Source organism: Beta vulgaris, chromosome 4 (assembly GCF_026745355.1).
Source record: "Beta vulgaris subsp. vulgaris cultivar EL10 chromosome 4, EL10.2, whole genome shotgun sequence".
NCBI lineage: Eukaryota > Viridiplantae > Streptophyta > Magnoliopsida > Caryophyllales > Amaranthaceae > Beta > Beta vulgaris.
The window spans coordinates 22,897,844-22,916,408 of NC_079205.1; the positions used below are offsets into that span (position 1 = coordinate 22,897,844).

Sequence of the window (18,565 nt, forward strand, 5' to 3'; positions counted from 1 at the left end):
AGGGGGTGGGGGTGGGGGTGGGGGTGGGTTGGGGGGTGGTTTTAGGGTTAGGTTAGGGTTTAGTTAGTTAATTAGGATTTAATTAGGGTTTATTTAGGTTTTAAATTAGGGTTAGAGATGTTAATTAACCCTAATGACTAACGGAAACATGACACCGTTAGTCATTAAGGGCATTTCGTGCATTTTACTTAAATAATAAGGGTACCTGGTGCATTTTTTTAAAACTAGGGGTACCCCATGAATTTTGAAAAACCACAAGGGTACCTGGTGAAAAAACCCAATTATTTATTTAGAACTATCATCTAAAAGTATCTAAAATACTATTATTATTATTATTATTATTATTATTATTATTATTATTATTATTATTATTATTATTATTATTATTATTATTATTATTATTATTATTATTATTATTATTATTATTATTATTTTTCATTATAATTATTATTTAATATACATATTATAATTGTTTAAATATTATTTAAATATTTATTACACTCAATTTAATTCAATTTAATTTAATTTAATTTAATTTAATTCAATTCAGTTCAGTTCAATTCAGTTCAGCTCCAATCAGTTCAGTTCAGCTCCAATCAGTTCAGTTCAGTTCAGCTGTTTTATGCCGAAGAGAACAGACCCTTAGCTTCTTTATGAAAATAGTTAATTAGGTACCTATGGTAGGAAAAGTGACTCATAAATGACTAAGATATGCGGTACAATGTTGTTGAAAACCCAATATATAATAGTTCTCATAAAACTAGAACCATATATAAAGAGTCAAAATATCCAATGTAAAATAGATTTGCAATATGAATGAGTAAGCTCTACGTCCCTAGACATTCAAACCAACTTAGGTGTGCATTATTGTTCCAGCAAGTAGAAACCATATTTGAATCTAACCTTATCTTTCTAGCAAAAGAAGTGAATAACACCTATTCCAATCTTATGCCTTTTTCTAGGGAATTTTAAAAAAAAAATCAAAATAGATATAAACTTTATTTTGTTAAGAAAATTCATCTAAATAATTTTGCAGTGGTTTGGCTGATTTACCAAAATTCAAACCTAACCTGAATTGCAAATTATAGGTTGCTTGAAATCACAAAATCATTCCATAATTTGAAACCACAAACCAACCAACTCTTAACAACCTTACTTCTAAGAATTTTGAAATTGCACATAAAACTGGTTGGGTTGTTGTTTTATGTGGTCCATACCATCAGTGGCGGATCTACTGTTGGTCACGTGTGGTCACGTGACCAACTATTATTTTTTAAATTTTTTTTTTTTTTTTTCATTTGGAGCGTTTTCACTTTTCACACGCGAGCAAACCCTTCCTTTTTCTCTCTCTTTCTCCCTCGCGAACAAAAACCCTAAGTAGTAGAAGGCTAGCAGCGCCGCAGCCGCACGGTGAGTTTGCCAACCGTCCGAGTCCCGACGCACTAGTAGCACAGTAGCAGCGCCGTGTAGTCTCGCAGTTCGCAAAACAAAGTCGAGTAGTCGGCGGGTTAGCAGCGTCGAGTAGCACGGTGAGTTTAATTTGTTATTTGCTTGATTTTGTTTGATTTTGTTTTGTTTTATTTTGTTAGCATTTCGATTTTGTTGTTTTGATTTTGTTAGGGTTTTTTTTTTGTCTCAAAAGAATCTGATTTGGGTCTTTGATTTGCGAATTGCGACAGACCAACACACCAAAGAGGGTGGCAGGCCGGCTGCAAGGCGGGCGGCAGCAGCAGGCAGCGGCAGCAGGCAGCAAACTTCAGGTGACAGGTATTCTTCTAAAGTTCTAAACTTCTAATTCAACCTTCTTAATTGAATTATTCTTGAAAATTGTTGAATTATTCTTCATGAATGATTGTTGGGTTCTAAATTGTTGCTGAAAATTGATGTTTATATGTGAATTTTTGTCAATTTGATTTCATTCTTGATTGAATCATTCTTGATTGTGTTGTGATTTGGAAATTAGATTAGGATGCCATTACGATTGTGTTGTGATTTGGAAATTAGATTTGGAAATTGATGTGAATTTGTGATTTATGAAATATGTTACTAAGGATAGGAATTAGAATGTTTAGAAATCATTTTTGAATGATGTATCATGTATTATGTGCTTGATTGTATTGTGTTGGCTTTTTCAATCGACTTATTTAATCTCATTCAAAGTATTAATTTAATTTTCAGAATGAAAAGGAAAAAAACGAAGGATATTTCAAGTTTTTTTGTTAAAAGAACGCCAACTCAAAATCCACCTCCACCTTCTCCTCCTCCATCTCCTCGACTTTCTCCTCCTCCATCTCCTCACCTTCTCCTCCAAATCTTTCACCACCTCAAGAAAATGAACAAAATCTTCCTCCTCCATCTCAACTAAATGAACAAAATCCTTCTCATCAACAAAGTGAACAACATTCTTCTCCATCACACAATTCCAAAACCCATCTTATTCCCAGATTGAGCGAATTTGAAATTGCTAATCTTCCACAAGATCCTGGGAAAAGGAGAAAGATGAGTGATTTTCATCCTGATGATAAAAGCATAGTAAGAAGAACATACCTTGATAGAAAACCTTGCCAACCTAAAAATTTTGTGTTTCCTCAAACACTTATCGGGCCGAAAAATCGTCGATTTAATGTGGATTGGTTTGACACTTGGCCTTGGCTAGAATATAGTGTTGAAAAGGATGCTGCATTTTGTTTTGCTTGCTATTTATTCAAGGAGGACAATTCGGTTGGAAGAGATGCTTTTACTACCAATGGTTTTAAGTATTGGAATAGATTGGATGTAATAAAAAAGCATGTTGGTAGTCATAAGAGTGTTCATAGTAATGCTATGATTGCTATGGAACTTTTCAAGAACCAAAAGAGTAGCATTATTACTGGTTTATCAAAACAAACAAAAGAAACCATGAGTGCTTATCGAACGCGATTAGAAGCTTCTGTTGAAACTATCAGGTGGCTTTTACTCCAAGGGTTGCCTTTTCGGGGTCATGATGAAAAAGAAAGTTCATTGAGTAGAGGTAATTTTGTTTCATTACTTACTCTTCTTTCACAACATGATCCTGAGTATTCCAAAGTTGTTTTCAAATTGGCACCTGGCAATTGTCAACTCCTTCTCCTGTTGTCCAAAAAGATATCATTAATGCTTGTGCAAAAGAGACAACGAAAGCAATACTTGAAGATATGAATGGTGGTTTTTTTCTATTCTAGCTGATGAGTCCGCCGATATTTCTGATAAGGAACAAATGGCTCTTTGCTTGAGATATGTTAATAAAAAGGGAGAAGTATGTGAGCGTCTTCTTGGTGTTGTGCATGTTCCCAATACCACTTCTTTAACTCTTAAAAGTGGTATTGAGTCATTACTCATGGAGCACTCTTTGACTTTCTCACAAGTTCGAGGGCAAGGTTATGATGGGGCAACAATATGCAAGGTTCAATCAATGGACTCAAAGCTTTGATATTAGAAGAATGTCCTCAAGCATACTTTGTGCATTGATTGTTTGCACATCAACTTCAGTTGACACAAGTTGCACTTGCTAAAAAGAATTCAGATTGTGGTTGGCTTTTTGTTGATGTACTTGCACCTCTCTTGAATTTTGTGGGTGGTTCACCTAAAAGAAAGAATTTCTTCGAGAGAAACAAGCTCAACGAGTTGTGGAAGCACTATCCTCAGGTGAACTTGAATCGGGAACGGGTTTAAATCAAGAACGTGGCTTAGGCAGACCTTGTGACACTCGTTGGGGGTCCCACTTTAAAACAATTTTGAATGTGCTTGATTTGTTTCCTTCAATTCTTGAGTCACTCGATAAAATTGGTGAAGTTTCTGATGCAATTGATTCAAATAAAGCACAAGCTCTTACACACTTGTTGATGTCATTTGATTTTGTGTTTGTGGCACACTTGATGGTTTCTATATTTGGCATCACAAATGCATTGAATGTGGCTTTGCAAAAACGTGATCAAGACATTGTAAATGCTATGGCCATGGTTGATGTAACCAAGATCAATCTACAAAAGATGAGAGATGAAGGATGGATTCTCATATGGAAAAAGTCACTTCTTTTATGTCTAAATATGACATCGAGATTCCAAACATGGAGGAGAAATATCATGTTCCGGGGAGAAGAATGTTTAGAGGTAAGAGCCCACAAGTTACAAATCTTCATCATTTTCGAGTTGAAGTTTTCTTAAGTGTCATTGACCTTCAATTGCAAGAACTTGAAAATCGGTTTCCGGAGATAAGTAAGGAACTACTTATTTGTATGTCTTGCTTTAATCCTACTAACCGATTTTCTTCTTTTGACAAAAGAAAATTGATTCAACTTGCCAAGTTCTATCCCAATGAGTTTTCAAGTACCAAAATGATATTTTTTGATTGGTCACTTGAAAATTTTATTGTTGATGTTAGAGGAGATGAGAGATTTTGGAATTTAAAGAGTCTTCACGAGCTTTCAATGAAACTTGTTGAGACGGGAAAGTCCAAAATCATGATCGGGTCTACTTGCTTTTGAAATTGGTGTTGTTCTTCCCGTTGCAACTGCAAGTGTAGAAAGAGTATTTTCTAGTATGACGCAAGTGAAAGATAAATTGCGTAATAGCATGGGAGATCAAATGTTGAATGATTGCTTGATTACTTATGTGGAGAAAGAAATGTTTTTGAAGGTTAGCAAGGATGATATTATAAATCGATATCAAAATATGAAAACTCGTCGAGAATAATTGTAATATTTTCTAAGTACTATTTGGTTGTAATAAGTACTATTTTTAGGTACTACTTTATTGTCATATGAACTATTATTAGTCTTAAATTGATTTTATTTGAAGTAGTTTTCTTTAAATTCATGGATTATCTTATATGGATACGCGTATCCGAACCCGTACCCGTAGCCATTTCTGTGCAACCTAGTCGGTAGTGATCAACTATTCATAAATTCCTGGATCCGCCACTGCATACCATATCCTTAACAATCCTACTTCTAAAGCCTACAACTACGATTCTTAAAATAGGGAAGAGACCTTCCTCCCATGGTATGTCAACCTCTCTTCGAGTGAAGCAAAGGATAAGAGAAATGTAAATTAAAGGTAGGTTTCTAAAATTTCTCTTTTGATAGTCAATTTGTGCTAGTAGCCTAGTACACCCATTTTTTGCCGCTTAGCAGAAATACTTGAAACAAACTCGATTGAAGTTCCACAAAATTTATCATACAGTCAAGTGTTTTTTTTTTCATTGTTCATTTGAAATCATCCAAATAATCAAAATATACTAAAAGAGATCTGCAAATGAGCAAAAAATAATCTTAGGTCTACCACACACATAGTACACCTGGGTGTATGATAAATGACCTTCGAAACATTTTATGCTATTTTCGAGTGTCATCATCAAAGAATTTCAAACTGAGTTTGATGGTTATAAAATGTCGCCCTACAATGACATCAACATTTATCGGTGAAGGAGAATCTTCTTCCGTGATTTATTTCATTGAATATGCGTGATGTTTCCTCAATTACAAAGATAAAATCAAGGCACTAATTAAGGAGATAAGATATATAACATTCCTAATATAAAGGATATTAACAAAATATAAAATAGTCACATATATTCTATTATACCTCTACGATCGAAACGGGAGGTTTTCGGATTTGAGACTATCTCGAAAATCTTCAAAAAGAATAAAGGGGAGACATTTAGTGAAGATATCTGTGATATGATGACGAGAGGGAATATAGAGAACATGGACTTGTCCACGAGCAACTTTCTCACAAATGAAATGGATAATCATCTCAATATGTTTAATGCATTGATTCTAAACTGGGTTACCACATAAGTAAACTATCATTTTTTCACGCGATGCGTGCTTCGATTTTTTCGAGACAGAAATTTGATTTTCTTCGACAAAAGTAAGAGTCAATATTAGAACATCATACCTACAAACTATAGTTGTTTTTAGTTGTAAAATTTGATTTGTTTAATCTCTACCAATTAAGTCTCTCACTAGTCTTTTTTTTATCCTTTTCAAAGTTAAAGTCTATGAAAAAAATAGAAATTTTATTGAATTTATTTATGATTTCTACCCTCAATTGGTGGTATCCTGAACGCAAGTCAATTTTCGAGAACACACTCGCTCCATTTAACTGATCGAATAGGTCATCTATTATAGGCAAAGGATACTTGTTCTCGATGGTTACATTATTTAGTTCCCTATAGTCAATATACAGCCTCATGCTTGCATTCATTTTCTTTACAAATAACACAGGAGCTCCCCAAGGTGATGCACTAGGCCTAATATAACGTTTATCCAATAGTTCTTGCAATTACATATTTAGCTCACTCATCTCAAGAGGTGCCATTCTATAGGGTGCCTTAGATATAGGTGCAGTTCCAGGAACTAAGTCTATGGTGAAGTCAACAGCTCTCGCAGGTGGCATACCTGAAATCTCACTTGGAAACATATCCATAAACTCGTTCACAAATGGAGCATCCTCAAGCTTCACACCAACTTCTTTACTCACATCCTGCACACTACAGAAGAATAAATCACACCCCTTTTTCATCAACTTTCTCACTTGCATCGTCGAGATAACTCCAAATTTCTTAGGCTTCCCAAAACGTCTATAGGAGGTCAATTTTCCCAAAGGGTTTCTCAACACTACCTTATGAAGCTCACAGTCGATATTAGCCTTGTAAAGACTTAACCAGTTCATCCCAAAAATCACATACAGGTTTCCCAAATTGAATTCTATTAAGTTAGATGGAAATACAGTCTCCTATCTTCAAAGGCAAATTTCTAAACGACTTGGTACACCTTACGATCTCCCCGATAGGAATACTAATAGGCAAGTCAATTTCATCATAATCTACTAACCCCAATTGAATTTCCTCAGTCAAATCTTGCTCAAATCACTGAGCCTTTAACTCTAGTGGTTACTACCTCAAATGCAAACCTAGACAATGCTATGAGCTTGCTATAATACTTAGAGATGATCATACTACCCATCCTAAGGTTAATGAATTCGTGGGTCTAGTAGATCTTCGAATTCTTTTGGGTTGATGTCCATTTTCATCCACCTCTGAATCACTCACATCACTTAGATAAGGTCTCCAAGTAGTACTATAGACGTCCTTTCAGATTTGCGCTCTAAGTACGATCAAACTCTTGAATTACTTCATTAATACTATTAGGGATGCCTACTTTCAAGACATTACGCATAATGCTCTCTAAGCTATTGCAGCTATCACTTCCAGACTCATCACTTAATACAATAGGGTTGTAGTGACTCCCTACTCTTGGATCTTCTCTATCCAATGGCTACAAATCTATAACAAATAAAGCTATGCCAATAGATATACTTAGTACTATCCTTGAACGCAATTCCAACCAAAAAAACAATAAAGAATTACCACTAACATCATAGGCACAAGAATGTAACAATTAGCAGGGAAGAAAAGTATAAACAGTTGTCAGGGAAGAAAAATAATTATGAATAGTTAGTAGGGAAGAAAAATAATAACACGCTGAACTAACTACTCAATGCAGTCATATAATATTTCTATCCTATATGCCTTTCGTATACTACCACTCTCACAATACAACAAGTAAAATTTTAAAAGCAATAAAATAATACAGATACTCATAATTTCAAATAAAATAATAATAGCTAAATGTCGAACTTAAAAAAATTCGGCTAATGCTAAAATGAAAAAAAAGTAAAATTCGGACATAATAAAAAAATATCGAACAAACATGTAATTCGAAGGACAAAATTTTTTTGGACAATATAATAAAAAATTTTTTAGGACCTTTCAAAAAAAACAAAACAATACATTATATTCCTAATTTAAGGTAATGACGTTTTTTAAACGAATAGTAGGAGCAATTCTAAGAGTTTATTCAAATAACTAGTAAGTTAGTCAGGCGCCTAAAACTTTTGAAAATAACCTAAAGCTCCCAGATACCACTTTGTAACACCCCGATAATTCTCTCTTTCCAAAAATACCTTTTGAATATGAAACATAGAGAATTACCAAAGCATTATCACCCATGTGATAACGTATCGGCTTATTCATAATTTTGCAGCGGAAAACATATAACTAAACTTCATACTTTAATATAATAAATAAGTATATAAAACCAAACATACTATAAGTGTCTGCTTAAAAACCAAACTTAATATAACATGTTCCTACTAAAATAATAGATATAACTGTTTGTTACACAAGCTCTCCATTCCCGGCCAGATCCCCATGACGCAATATCTGCAACCTGAAGATGTCAATGCTCTAAAGAATCTGCTTACCAAAATAGGTCATCACACGATTAATAAGGCAAACCCATGATCAACAATCACAAACAAAACACGTAATCAGCAAAGATGAGTACTACCTAGTATTGCATAAACATGCCTAACATGATACTAATAAATAACATGCAGGGATGATAATAATATAACAACATAACATTCTGCAAATAACTTCTACTACACTAAACTTTAATCATCTTTTTATTACTTTAATAGAATAGTCATTGGACCGAGTTGTCTAACTAAACTTGCCTTTACCTAGGAAGACGAAATACGGGCGCGACTCCTTCCAGAATGACTTGCGATATTGTGGAACCTTCGAAAAATAGGAACGGTAATCAATCCGTTTCACAGAAAAAGCCTTGGGCTACCACCATGTACTCCAACTCCTGCTTGTCCAACTTCAGGCGTACACCAGTCTTAAGTTTATTACTATCCACGTTACACTTTACGTGATTTACAATTTATTACTTGTTATCACACACAAGTAACACCTAAGTACAAAATCAAACATTCACAACTAAACTTCCTTTTTATCTTAGGATTTAGTAAGTGATCACACAACTTACAATCCAAGATTACTTCCTTTTACTCCAATCATTTTTATTTGTTGAACCTAGCCAACAATCAATCTTACCTTTCAAAGGCATAAATCATCAACTTACCAAATAAGGGCCACAACCCTTATAAAGCAGTAAGAATAAAAATATCAGGGAACACATGATTCAACATGCTTCCATCTCAACAAATATATTAAATCCCCCATGTGAATTAGTAGCCAAAGTTTTCAACCAACATGCTTGCATCAATATTCCATACAAACATGATAATCAATTCAAAATCAAATCTCATAATCAACATGTTTGCACATAGGCATAAAACATGTAAAATCCAATCATACTAGAAATCACATATGAACTTATAAAGTTCCACTACAACTTTTCCTTCTTAAATCATGATACTATATTACATAACACATAGGTATGTACGTACCTTGTGTAAACAAACTGTAGGCCACCTTTAATCACTTTAAAAGCCACCTACTGACTAATCTCCCCCTAAAACAACCAATATAAATCAAAGTCAATACTCTCAATAAAATCCAGCAACTTTGAAATACTTAAGTCCTCTTTAAAAATTATCTAAATGTTGTTTTTACCATTTAAACTTCAATTACTTATTTTATCTAGCATAGTACTACTATATTAGTAATTAAAATTCCAGCAACTTATAAAATTATAAAACTCTCCTTAATCATACTTAAACATGCTTAAATTCATAATTTCAATCAATCTCATAGTTTATAACATGCTACTATGATTTTTCAATATTTAATACCCTAAAAATTCATGCTTTGATAATCAAAACTCAATCTAAAAATAATAATCAAATCTTTAATTTTATTCTGCTAATACATAATATATATGATCCACGTTTAATTATTAAAATAGTAAATTAAAGTTATTAATCATGATTAGTACTAAAATAAAACATAAAAACATGATCTTTAATTAAAACTTGAGGAGGAAGAAAAGAATTTAATCAAAGAATGAAAGAACCAAGAAGAAGGCGCTAGAAAAGGTATAGCAGCACCGACAGCTGTGGCGCACAACGAAGAACGGTGGTGGAAGACGTGTGGTTACGTTTCTTGGCGAACAAGAAAACGTTATACTTGAAGAAGAAGAAAGAAAAACTTGGAAGGAAAAAGAAAATCGCGTGGAGGAGAGAAGAAAATCTGGCCGGTAGCTTTCATTGTGAGGAGATAGAGAATTTTTTTTTGTGGTAAAATAATTGGGTCTAAGTATTTATAAAGAGGCTTTTCCTTTTGGGCTTAGGAAAAGGAGATTGGGTGTAAATAAAGTTTAATGATGAATAGAATTGATGAATTCGAACTCCTAACATCAATAGAAATCCTTTTCCTAATCAACTTAGTATTTGGATTCCTCAAGCCCATTCAAACTTATTTGTCAAATCCAATTAGTATTTCAAACATTTTTTAAAGCATGCCGAAACAAAATATTTTAACTTCCTTAAATCCTTAAAATAATTCCTTTGACTTTCAAAATATTGAACCTTCTTTAAATAAATAAATCATTTCAAACTAAATTATGTTCAAATATAAATATATAAATACTAAAATATATTTATAAAATACTTAAAATTACGGAGGATTATAATTAATGACAGACGTTAGGTGGGCATTAAATTTTACAGCTACCTTCTTCCCCCTTTGTTTTACCTTTCTTTTATTCCTTCCCACAGTCCCTCCCATTCATCTATCATTCCACTTTCTCCCCCCTCCCTGTTTTTCACTCCTTTGAAAGCGAAATTGAAGAACCCTAAATTTCTGTTGCAAACGATGATTCAAGGCGAAGTCTACTAACCTTGTTCTTCAGTTTTTGGAATTTCGACTTCAAGAAAATCGAAGGTTGTCAAAAATCGAAGCTTTGTCGGGTACATTTTCAATATATTCTCTAAGTTTAGTTTTATGGGAAACTAAAAGGTTGTTCTTTTTTGTGTAGTAATTTGTTTGTGTGTGAAATGTGTGGAAAAATTTCTTGCTTTAATTTTTAGGGTTTATATAGCTGTTTCATTGTTGGATTTTAATGGCATATGAATTTTTATGATTTGCAGAATGCCTGAAAAAATCTTAGGTTGTATTATATGGGTAATTATATTGAACTAGAAATTGATGATGTTGATAAGTGTTTGATGACAGATATAGTTAATGACATGTGTGATGAGTTCAATAAGCATGGGATTGAACTTCCAGAGTATCTTATACTTTAGTATTCTGATGATACAAAAACCCATCAGTTAGTGGATGATGGTACTATGATGAAGATGTTTGGGGTGTTATAGGAAGGAAATTGATATTTGGATAGGTGCTTTAGAGGAAGTCAATTTTATATGGAATTTAGCAAAGAGGGTCAGATGTAAAAGTGGTGATGAGGTCACCAAAACTAGACCAACCTTAAGGCCCAAAAAACCAATTCAAACTCCAAGGCCTAAGCTTCCAATTAGAAGAAGTCGTAGGAATCCAATTGTTATCAACCCAAGTGAATTCCATGATACTTTTTGTGAAACTCAAACTGACTCACCTACTCCCATTGAACAAGATCCCATTAGTGATCCTTTCCATATCTTTACACTTGGGCAATTAAAAGCATTACCAAGCAGCACAAGTGTGACTCTTATATAGTGAACAACCTGATGGCAAATTTTAAATGGGTTGCAAGGAAATTTCTTGAGGACCTTAGAGCTAATCCTGATATGAAGGGTAAGTCAATCAGCCAACACCTTTGGGACAAGTATGACTTGACTATGAAAACCTCCACAATATACAAAATGAACGATAACGCTATTTCATTGATATAAGGGGGCCATGATGAGTCATACATCAACCTACCTACCTACTGCATGCTTCTAAAGGAGAACAAACCAGGGTCCATAGTATTTTGCACATGGGTTCAACTGCAAACCCTAGAGAAACCCCTATGGTTTAGGAGAATTTTCATAAGCTTCTCAGCGCAGTTCAGGTGTTTAATTAATGGGTGCATGGGGTTAGTGGGTGTAGATGAATGTCACTTGAAGGGGAATTATGGTGGAATTTTGCTCTCGGCTCTATCTCTTGATGGGAACAGTTAGATATTCCCAGTTGCAGTGGCTATTGTGGACTCAGAAAATAAGAAATCTTTGTCTTGGTTTTTCACCACTTTATTTTAACTCAAACTGGAAGAAGTCATTAGACAATACTGTCTGGTAGGCAAAAGGTAAGATTTTAATCATAAACTAGCTTGATTTAAATGCATGTGGAAGATGTGTTAACATGATTTTGTGAACCAAATGCAGGGTGTTGATCATTCCTTGGATGTTGTGTCGCCAAAGGTCCCAAGAAGGTACTGTGCAAGACATTTATGCAAGAACTTTAAATCTGAGTACCCTGGACTTGTCATGCACAAGATGTTTTGGACAGTGGTTAAGTCATACTCAGCTTTCAGTTTCAAGAAGTCATTATTAATGCTCCAAGGCACTGTTGGTCTAGGTGCAGTTAGGTGGTTCAAAAATATTGGTCCCTTAGATAGATGCACTAGGTGGAAATATGATCCCACTTTGTGCCATGATGAATGTACAAATAACTTTGTTGAGAGCTTTAGCTCAACTACTGGAGCTAAGAGGTGCTACCCCATACTCACTTTGCTGGAAGGTATACACAGCCATTTTTATCATTTTCATTCTTTAAATATATGTTAGGTAGTAATGTCTGTTTTGTGTTATGTAGGGGTGAGGAGGAAAACCATGGTAATACATGCTACCAGACAATAGTTAAGTGAAATGTTGACAAATGGAGTATGTCCTAACATAAGAGAAAAAATACGAGTAATTATCAAAGACTCAAGGACATGTCATGACTTCCCATCAGGTAGAGCAGAATATGAGATTCAAGATGGTAGAAGTGTAATGCCTGTTTCACTTACCAACGTAACTTGCATATGTGGAAGATGGTCTTTTAAGTGGCATCCTATGCAAGCATGGAGTCAGGGCCATATTGGATGCTGGGAAGGAACCACCTGACTATATTAGTGAGTGATTTTTAGTGTCAAGATATAGACAAGCATACAGGGGGAATATCTCACCCATCCAAGATCTAGAATAATGGCATGAGATGGACTTGCCCAAGCTTACTCCGCCTACAATGAAAAGAGAAATATGGAGACCTTCTAGAAATAGAAGAAGGGAGGAAGGAGAGCAATAAAAGGGGAAAAGAAGAACAACAGTTCAATGGAAAAAATGTAGATCTTTTAGGCACAACTCCAAAACCTGTTACAGGTGTTCGACTACTAGGGAGATTAGAGAGCAACAGGGAGGTGAATTACCACCAAAAGAGGGAAAGGTGAAAAAGGGAAAGGCACTGGCAAGAAGGAACATCTCACAATATGAAGCCAATGATCACAATCTTATTGACTTCATGATGTCATAACAATCACAACCACTGACATAGGCAACACATCAACCATTATCAAGTCAATCCCCATCAGGCCAGCCAAGGAAAGGGAAATTCACAAGGAATACCATGAGCCAACCAGTTAGTCTTGGTGAATCACAACAAGTTAGTCTCGCCGAAGAAGATGTCAGTGCCAAAATAAAGAAAATCATGGACAAAATTTCAATGTTATCTGGTTGATTTTGGATGTATATACTCTAGTTTTTGTTTCCAACTATATCATATTGTTGATGTCAGTGCCAAATATCTTGTTGGGCATAATATAATGTTGGGTTAGTTTTCTTTTTCGATTGAACATATCTTGTGGGCAGAATTTCAATACTAAATGATTTTGTGCGTATACACATTCTAAACATTATTGTGAAATGAAATTGCCTTTTCATTATATATGCAATTGCATTCATAGTATAAACTAATGATCCAAAACAAGAATAAACATGCCATTACTACTAAATTAACCACAAAATATCCCCTGTCGCCCTTTTCAAAACAAAAATAATTAAAGATCTCTCTCTCTCTCTCTCACACACATCTTAATGACAACCAGCAAAAGGACACACATGACTAACCCAATTTTAACATAATCTCTCAAAAATACACCTAGGTCCACAAAGAACCGCAACAGTTTCTAAAATCTGATGCGGTCCACAAAAGGACCGCATCAGATTATCCTCTTAGCTTTCCCTCTCATTTTTTATGTTGATTTTTGGATGCGGTTTACATCTCTTACTAAGTGAAAGATAAGGTATTTTCCACTAGTGATATATACATAAGCCACTACCACGTTTGTAGTTCAAAATGTATTCAAACTTTGTCCATCTTGTGAATGTTCCATCTTACTGAACCAGCTAACTAGGTTCTCCTTGTATGTATGATCATTGAGAAGAAATAAGGGATATCTAGAATTTTCAGCAATGACGCAGATTTATTTTGCCACTGTTGTTGCTATGTGGGATGATTAGTTCTATGTTAAAGATGACGATGACGTACATGTAAATATAGGTACATGACCTTTATCTTCGATTTGATTGCTATGAATCTCGATTCTTTTATATTCATTTGAAAGCTTAAAGCAAGCTAGGCTAGCCACCTAGCTTCGCTTGTAATTACCTTCCACCTTCTTCGGAGGTCTTGGGTTCAATCCCATACAAGAGTAGTTGCATCTCTTGGGAGTCTGGTGATGAAGAAGATGAGAGGGGAGTGGGGGTTGGGCTTTACACTAGGTTGGAGTTAACCTCAGATAGGTATGTGGTCCAGGCCTGTCTATGCACCATCAATCTCTTTTCATTTTTTCATTCATTGTAGCTAAGTCTACTTAGTGGTCAGGGCTATTAGTTTCATTAGTTTGTGATTAGATCGCCTAGATTGCACACCTTTTGAATGTCTATCTGAATGCTAATTTTTTTAGCCAGTGTTGTTTTTTTTAGTATACTTGTTTAAGGCCTGTGAAATTTGTTGCTTTTTTATTGTATTGATGGTGTAATGTTGAGGTGCTGATGAAAGATAATTTGTCTTTCTTGTGATGCAGCTTCTAGAAATTGCACAGGCTGAAGATGACATGTGACTACTGTTCATTCGAATTCCCTGTTTGTTTGCGTTCCAGAAGTCTTATTGTGAAGCTCTTCAGTGTACGCTAAAGGATTGCTTATATAAGATTTATCTTAATTGCATCAGGTAAATCAATTCAAGTCCATTGAGAAGTTTAAGATTTTCAACACCTACAGTCTATGAGTTATATCTTTTGGCAAAGTTTTAAACCCATTATTGTATGGGGGCTGACTAAATTCCTTACCGGTTTAATTAGACCTGTGTGGTCTACTTACTTTATACAAAACCGATGACATCCGTCATGCCGGTCTAATCACGACTGACACTATACGGGCCTATGTCCACGAGCTTAGATGTGATCCAATCCTGCTCACCAGTGCCTATGGGCCTAAAAGATATACTTTTGATACAAGATAAGAATATATCCTAAGGGAATATTCTTAGGGATATCTCCCACAAATATCGAGCCCAACCCAGACATGGCCTTACTCGGGTCCCTATAAATAATCCGTTGATCTGAGTCATAAGGTACGTTCACGAATTCCAATACATTCTACTTAAGAGCTACCAGTTTTATCAAATACTGACTTAGGCATCAGAGGGGCGTTCCTCGGATCAACCCCCGAGGCTAGTTTACGTGTTCTTTCTTGCAGGAACTTAAACCGGTTCAATTGACTACGAGGCATACCTGTTTGTACCCTTAACTTGTCCTAGACCGGAACAATTGGCGCTAGAAGGATGGGCGAACAATACCTTGTAGTCTAAGCCATTTCTTGCAAACATAACCCTCATGGATCCTAAGCAGCAATTTGGGATGCCGAAAACTGATGAAAACAATGTCCCCGTTGAGAAAGCTCCCCCAGGATTCTCAACCCCGCTGCTAGCTACTAAGCAAAGTCGGCCACCCACTGACAAAGGCAGAAAACTCCTGAGACTCCCCAGGAGGACATCTGTCATACTCTGCAGAACATGTTCACCCCAGAACAGCTCAAGAGTGCGGCAGAAGTATTCCAGGCGATGGCTAGCGGCACTCATCCGACTGGTCCCTCGGCTAAGTGACCTTTGAGCAGAGCCCACAGCCCAGTGAGAAAGCTCCGCTCACCGTGGACGGGCCGCCAGGGAGAGCGAGACCGGCACGATCAGGATCAGGTGGCCAACTCCAAAACCGCCACAGAGCATATGGGGAATGAGGAAGAAGAGGAGGAGGAGGCGCATGATACAGAGGTGCAGCAGCAATCCTCTCAGCCAAGGAAGGGGAGTGAATACCGGCGCAGAGCACCGGTATCGTTGCGGAATTCACCGTTTTCCACCGCTATTCTGCAAGAGCCCATGGAGAAACTAAAAATGCCGACATGTAAGTATGACGGCAAGACTGATCCAGAGGATCACATATCGGCCTATGAAGGACATATGCTGCTGTACACCGATACCGACTCGGTATGGTGCAAGGTGTTTCCCTCTACTTTGATTGGACTGGGACAAACATGGTTCAAGAGTATTCCACCGGCAACCGTCTTTGATTTTCGCCAACTCACATCCATGTTTATAACACACTTCGTAAGTAATAAACGTCGTGAGAAGACAACCGGCGAGGGACCATGTGGGGTATTTCAATGCTGAAGCCGTCACCATCCCTACACTGCAGCAAGAGGTAGCGATCCTAGCCCTCATGATGGGGTTGAGAGAAGGGACCCCCTTTCGGAGTTACCTAGGCCGCAAGAAAATGACGTACCTAACAGAGGTCTTAGGAAAGGCAAATGACTTCATTAGAGGAGAGAAATTCGACAAAGCGGCTAATGCTAAAAGGCCGACAGCAGCAGAAAAGGATAAGGAAAAAGAAAAAGATAAGGAACGCCGGGACGACAAATATCGGAGAGAAGAGAACAATTCTGTGAAAAAAGGTTTTGAGGGCCGACCAGACAAATATCATAACTATACCACACTAAAGATATCTCGGGCTCGGATATTCGAGTTGCACAGTAAAAATGATAAGTGGCAAAGGCCCAGGAAAATATATTACAAGTGCAGAGATAAGTCTAAGTGGTGTGAGTTTCACAACGATTACGGCCACAAAACAGAAGACTGCAAAGACCTTAAGGACAAGATAGAAGACCTCATCAGGAGAGGTTACTTTACCCAGTACCAAGCAAAGGTTGATCGCAAATCTCCACCTAGGGAAGATGAGAATAGCAGCAAGAGACCGGTAAAGGACAGGATCACTGAGATCCATGTCATAAGTGGAGGACCAACAAGGGGTGGTAGCATCCACGGAGCTAAAGCTAGTCTGAAGGAAGTTCGACACCAGGTGAACTATAACAACACCAGAAAGTGGCCGGCACCACCTCCGACGCCGTCTGTGGCTTTTACCTCAGAAGACGCCAAAGGGATCATATATCCCCATGACGACCCTTTGGTAATATCCCTGCAGATATCAACTGCAATGGTTCATCGCGTGCTAGTAGATGGGGGAAGCTCTGCTAACATCCTCTACAAAGAAACATTCGAGAAAATGGGTTTCGATAGGGAATGCCTGAAACCGGTATCTTACCCGGGGCATCTGTCGTCCTAGAAGGGACCATAAAGTTGGCCGTAAAGTTGGGAGAAGGGTCTCATTCCAGGGAACTCATAGTGGAATTTCTCGTCGTTGACGTCCCGGCGGCGTACAACGCCATTATCGGCAGCCCATTGATCCATGATGCTCAAGCTATAGTTTCCACCTACCACCTTACCATGGTTTACACCTCCAATGATGGCAACCCCGAGAAGCTCAGGGGAAATCAAGAGTCAGCAAGGGCTTGTTATCTAACTGCACTCAAACACTCCGATCATAAACGACCCGCAGAAACGCCGCCATCAGAGAGAAAAAGAAGAAGGCTAGAGAACAAAGCCAAGAAGGATTTATCCATGGAAAACTTCGAGGGATGGCCAGCGGATCAGCCTAGACCTAGCCCGGAAGGCGAAACAGAAGAAGTTAGTTTAGAGACGGACAGGCCGGAAAGAACGGTCAAAATTGGAGCAGATTTGGCTGAGGAAGTCAAAGTCAACTTGATCACGCTGCTAAGAGGGCATGCGGACATCTTCGCGTTCTCAGCAGACGAGATGCCGGGCATCGACCCGAACTTCATGGTGCAACGGCTCAATGTTAATGAAGATGTCAGGCCAGTTAAGCAAAAGAAGAGAAACTTTAGCGTCGAGAAAAATGTAGCCATAAAGGAGGAAGTGGACAAGCTGATGGCAGCAGACTTTATAGAGCCCTGTGACTACCGTGAGTGGTTGGCAAATCTGGTCATGGTGAAAAAAGCCAACGGGTCATGGCGGATGTGCGTGGACTTTACCGACCTCAATAAAGCCTGTCAAAGAACTGTTATCCTTTACCCATAATTGATCAGTAGGTAGATTCTACTAGCGGCCATGCCTTACTGAGCTTTATGGATGCCTTCTCCGGCTGCCACCAAATTAGCCTGCTAGAATCTGACAGAAAAAAGGCAGTCTTCATCACGGATCCAGGGGTCTATGCTTACAAAGCCATGCCTTTTGGGCTCAAGAATGCCGGTGCCACTTACAAAAAGTTGGTGGACAAAATCTTTGAGCATCGGAAAGGCCGGAATGTGGAAGTATACGTGGACGATAGCATCGTCAAAAGTGTAACTGAAGAAAGGCATGTGATGGACCTTGAGGAAACCTTCGCAACACTTCGACGACACCAGATGAAGCTGAATCCAAA

At 37.1% G+C, this 18,565-nt stretch overlaps 2 protein-coding genes across 2 annotated transcripts; both read left to right on the top strand.

Annotated features, from left to right (window-relative positions):
* The first annotated feature begins 2,499 nt into the window (after window positions 1–2,499).
* Window positions 2,500–12,879, top strand: LOC104891221 (uncharacterized). The gene is made up of 6 exons (XM_057393998.1): window positions 2,500–3,010; window positions 3,201–3,421; window positions 3,508–3,663; window positions 3,789–4,127; window positions 12,141–12,495; window positions 12,791–12,879. The coding sequence occupies exons 1-6, from the start codon at window positions 2,500–2,502 to the stop codon at window positions 12,877–12,879; spliced, it is 1,671 nt and encodes a 556-aa protein (XP_057249981.1).
* Window positions 12,880–16,564: 3,685 nt separating this feature from the next.
* Window positions 16,565–17,410, top strand: LOC125496558 (uncharacterized). The gene has a single exon (XM_048642058.1). It carries the CDS (start codon window positions 16,565–16,567, stop codon window positions 17,408–17,410), a length of 846 nt encoding a protein of 281 aa, XP_048498015.1.
* The last annotated feature ends 1,155 nt before the right edge of the window (window positions 17,411–18,565 follow it).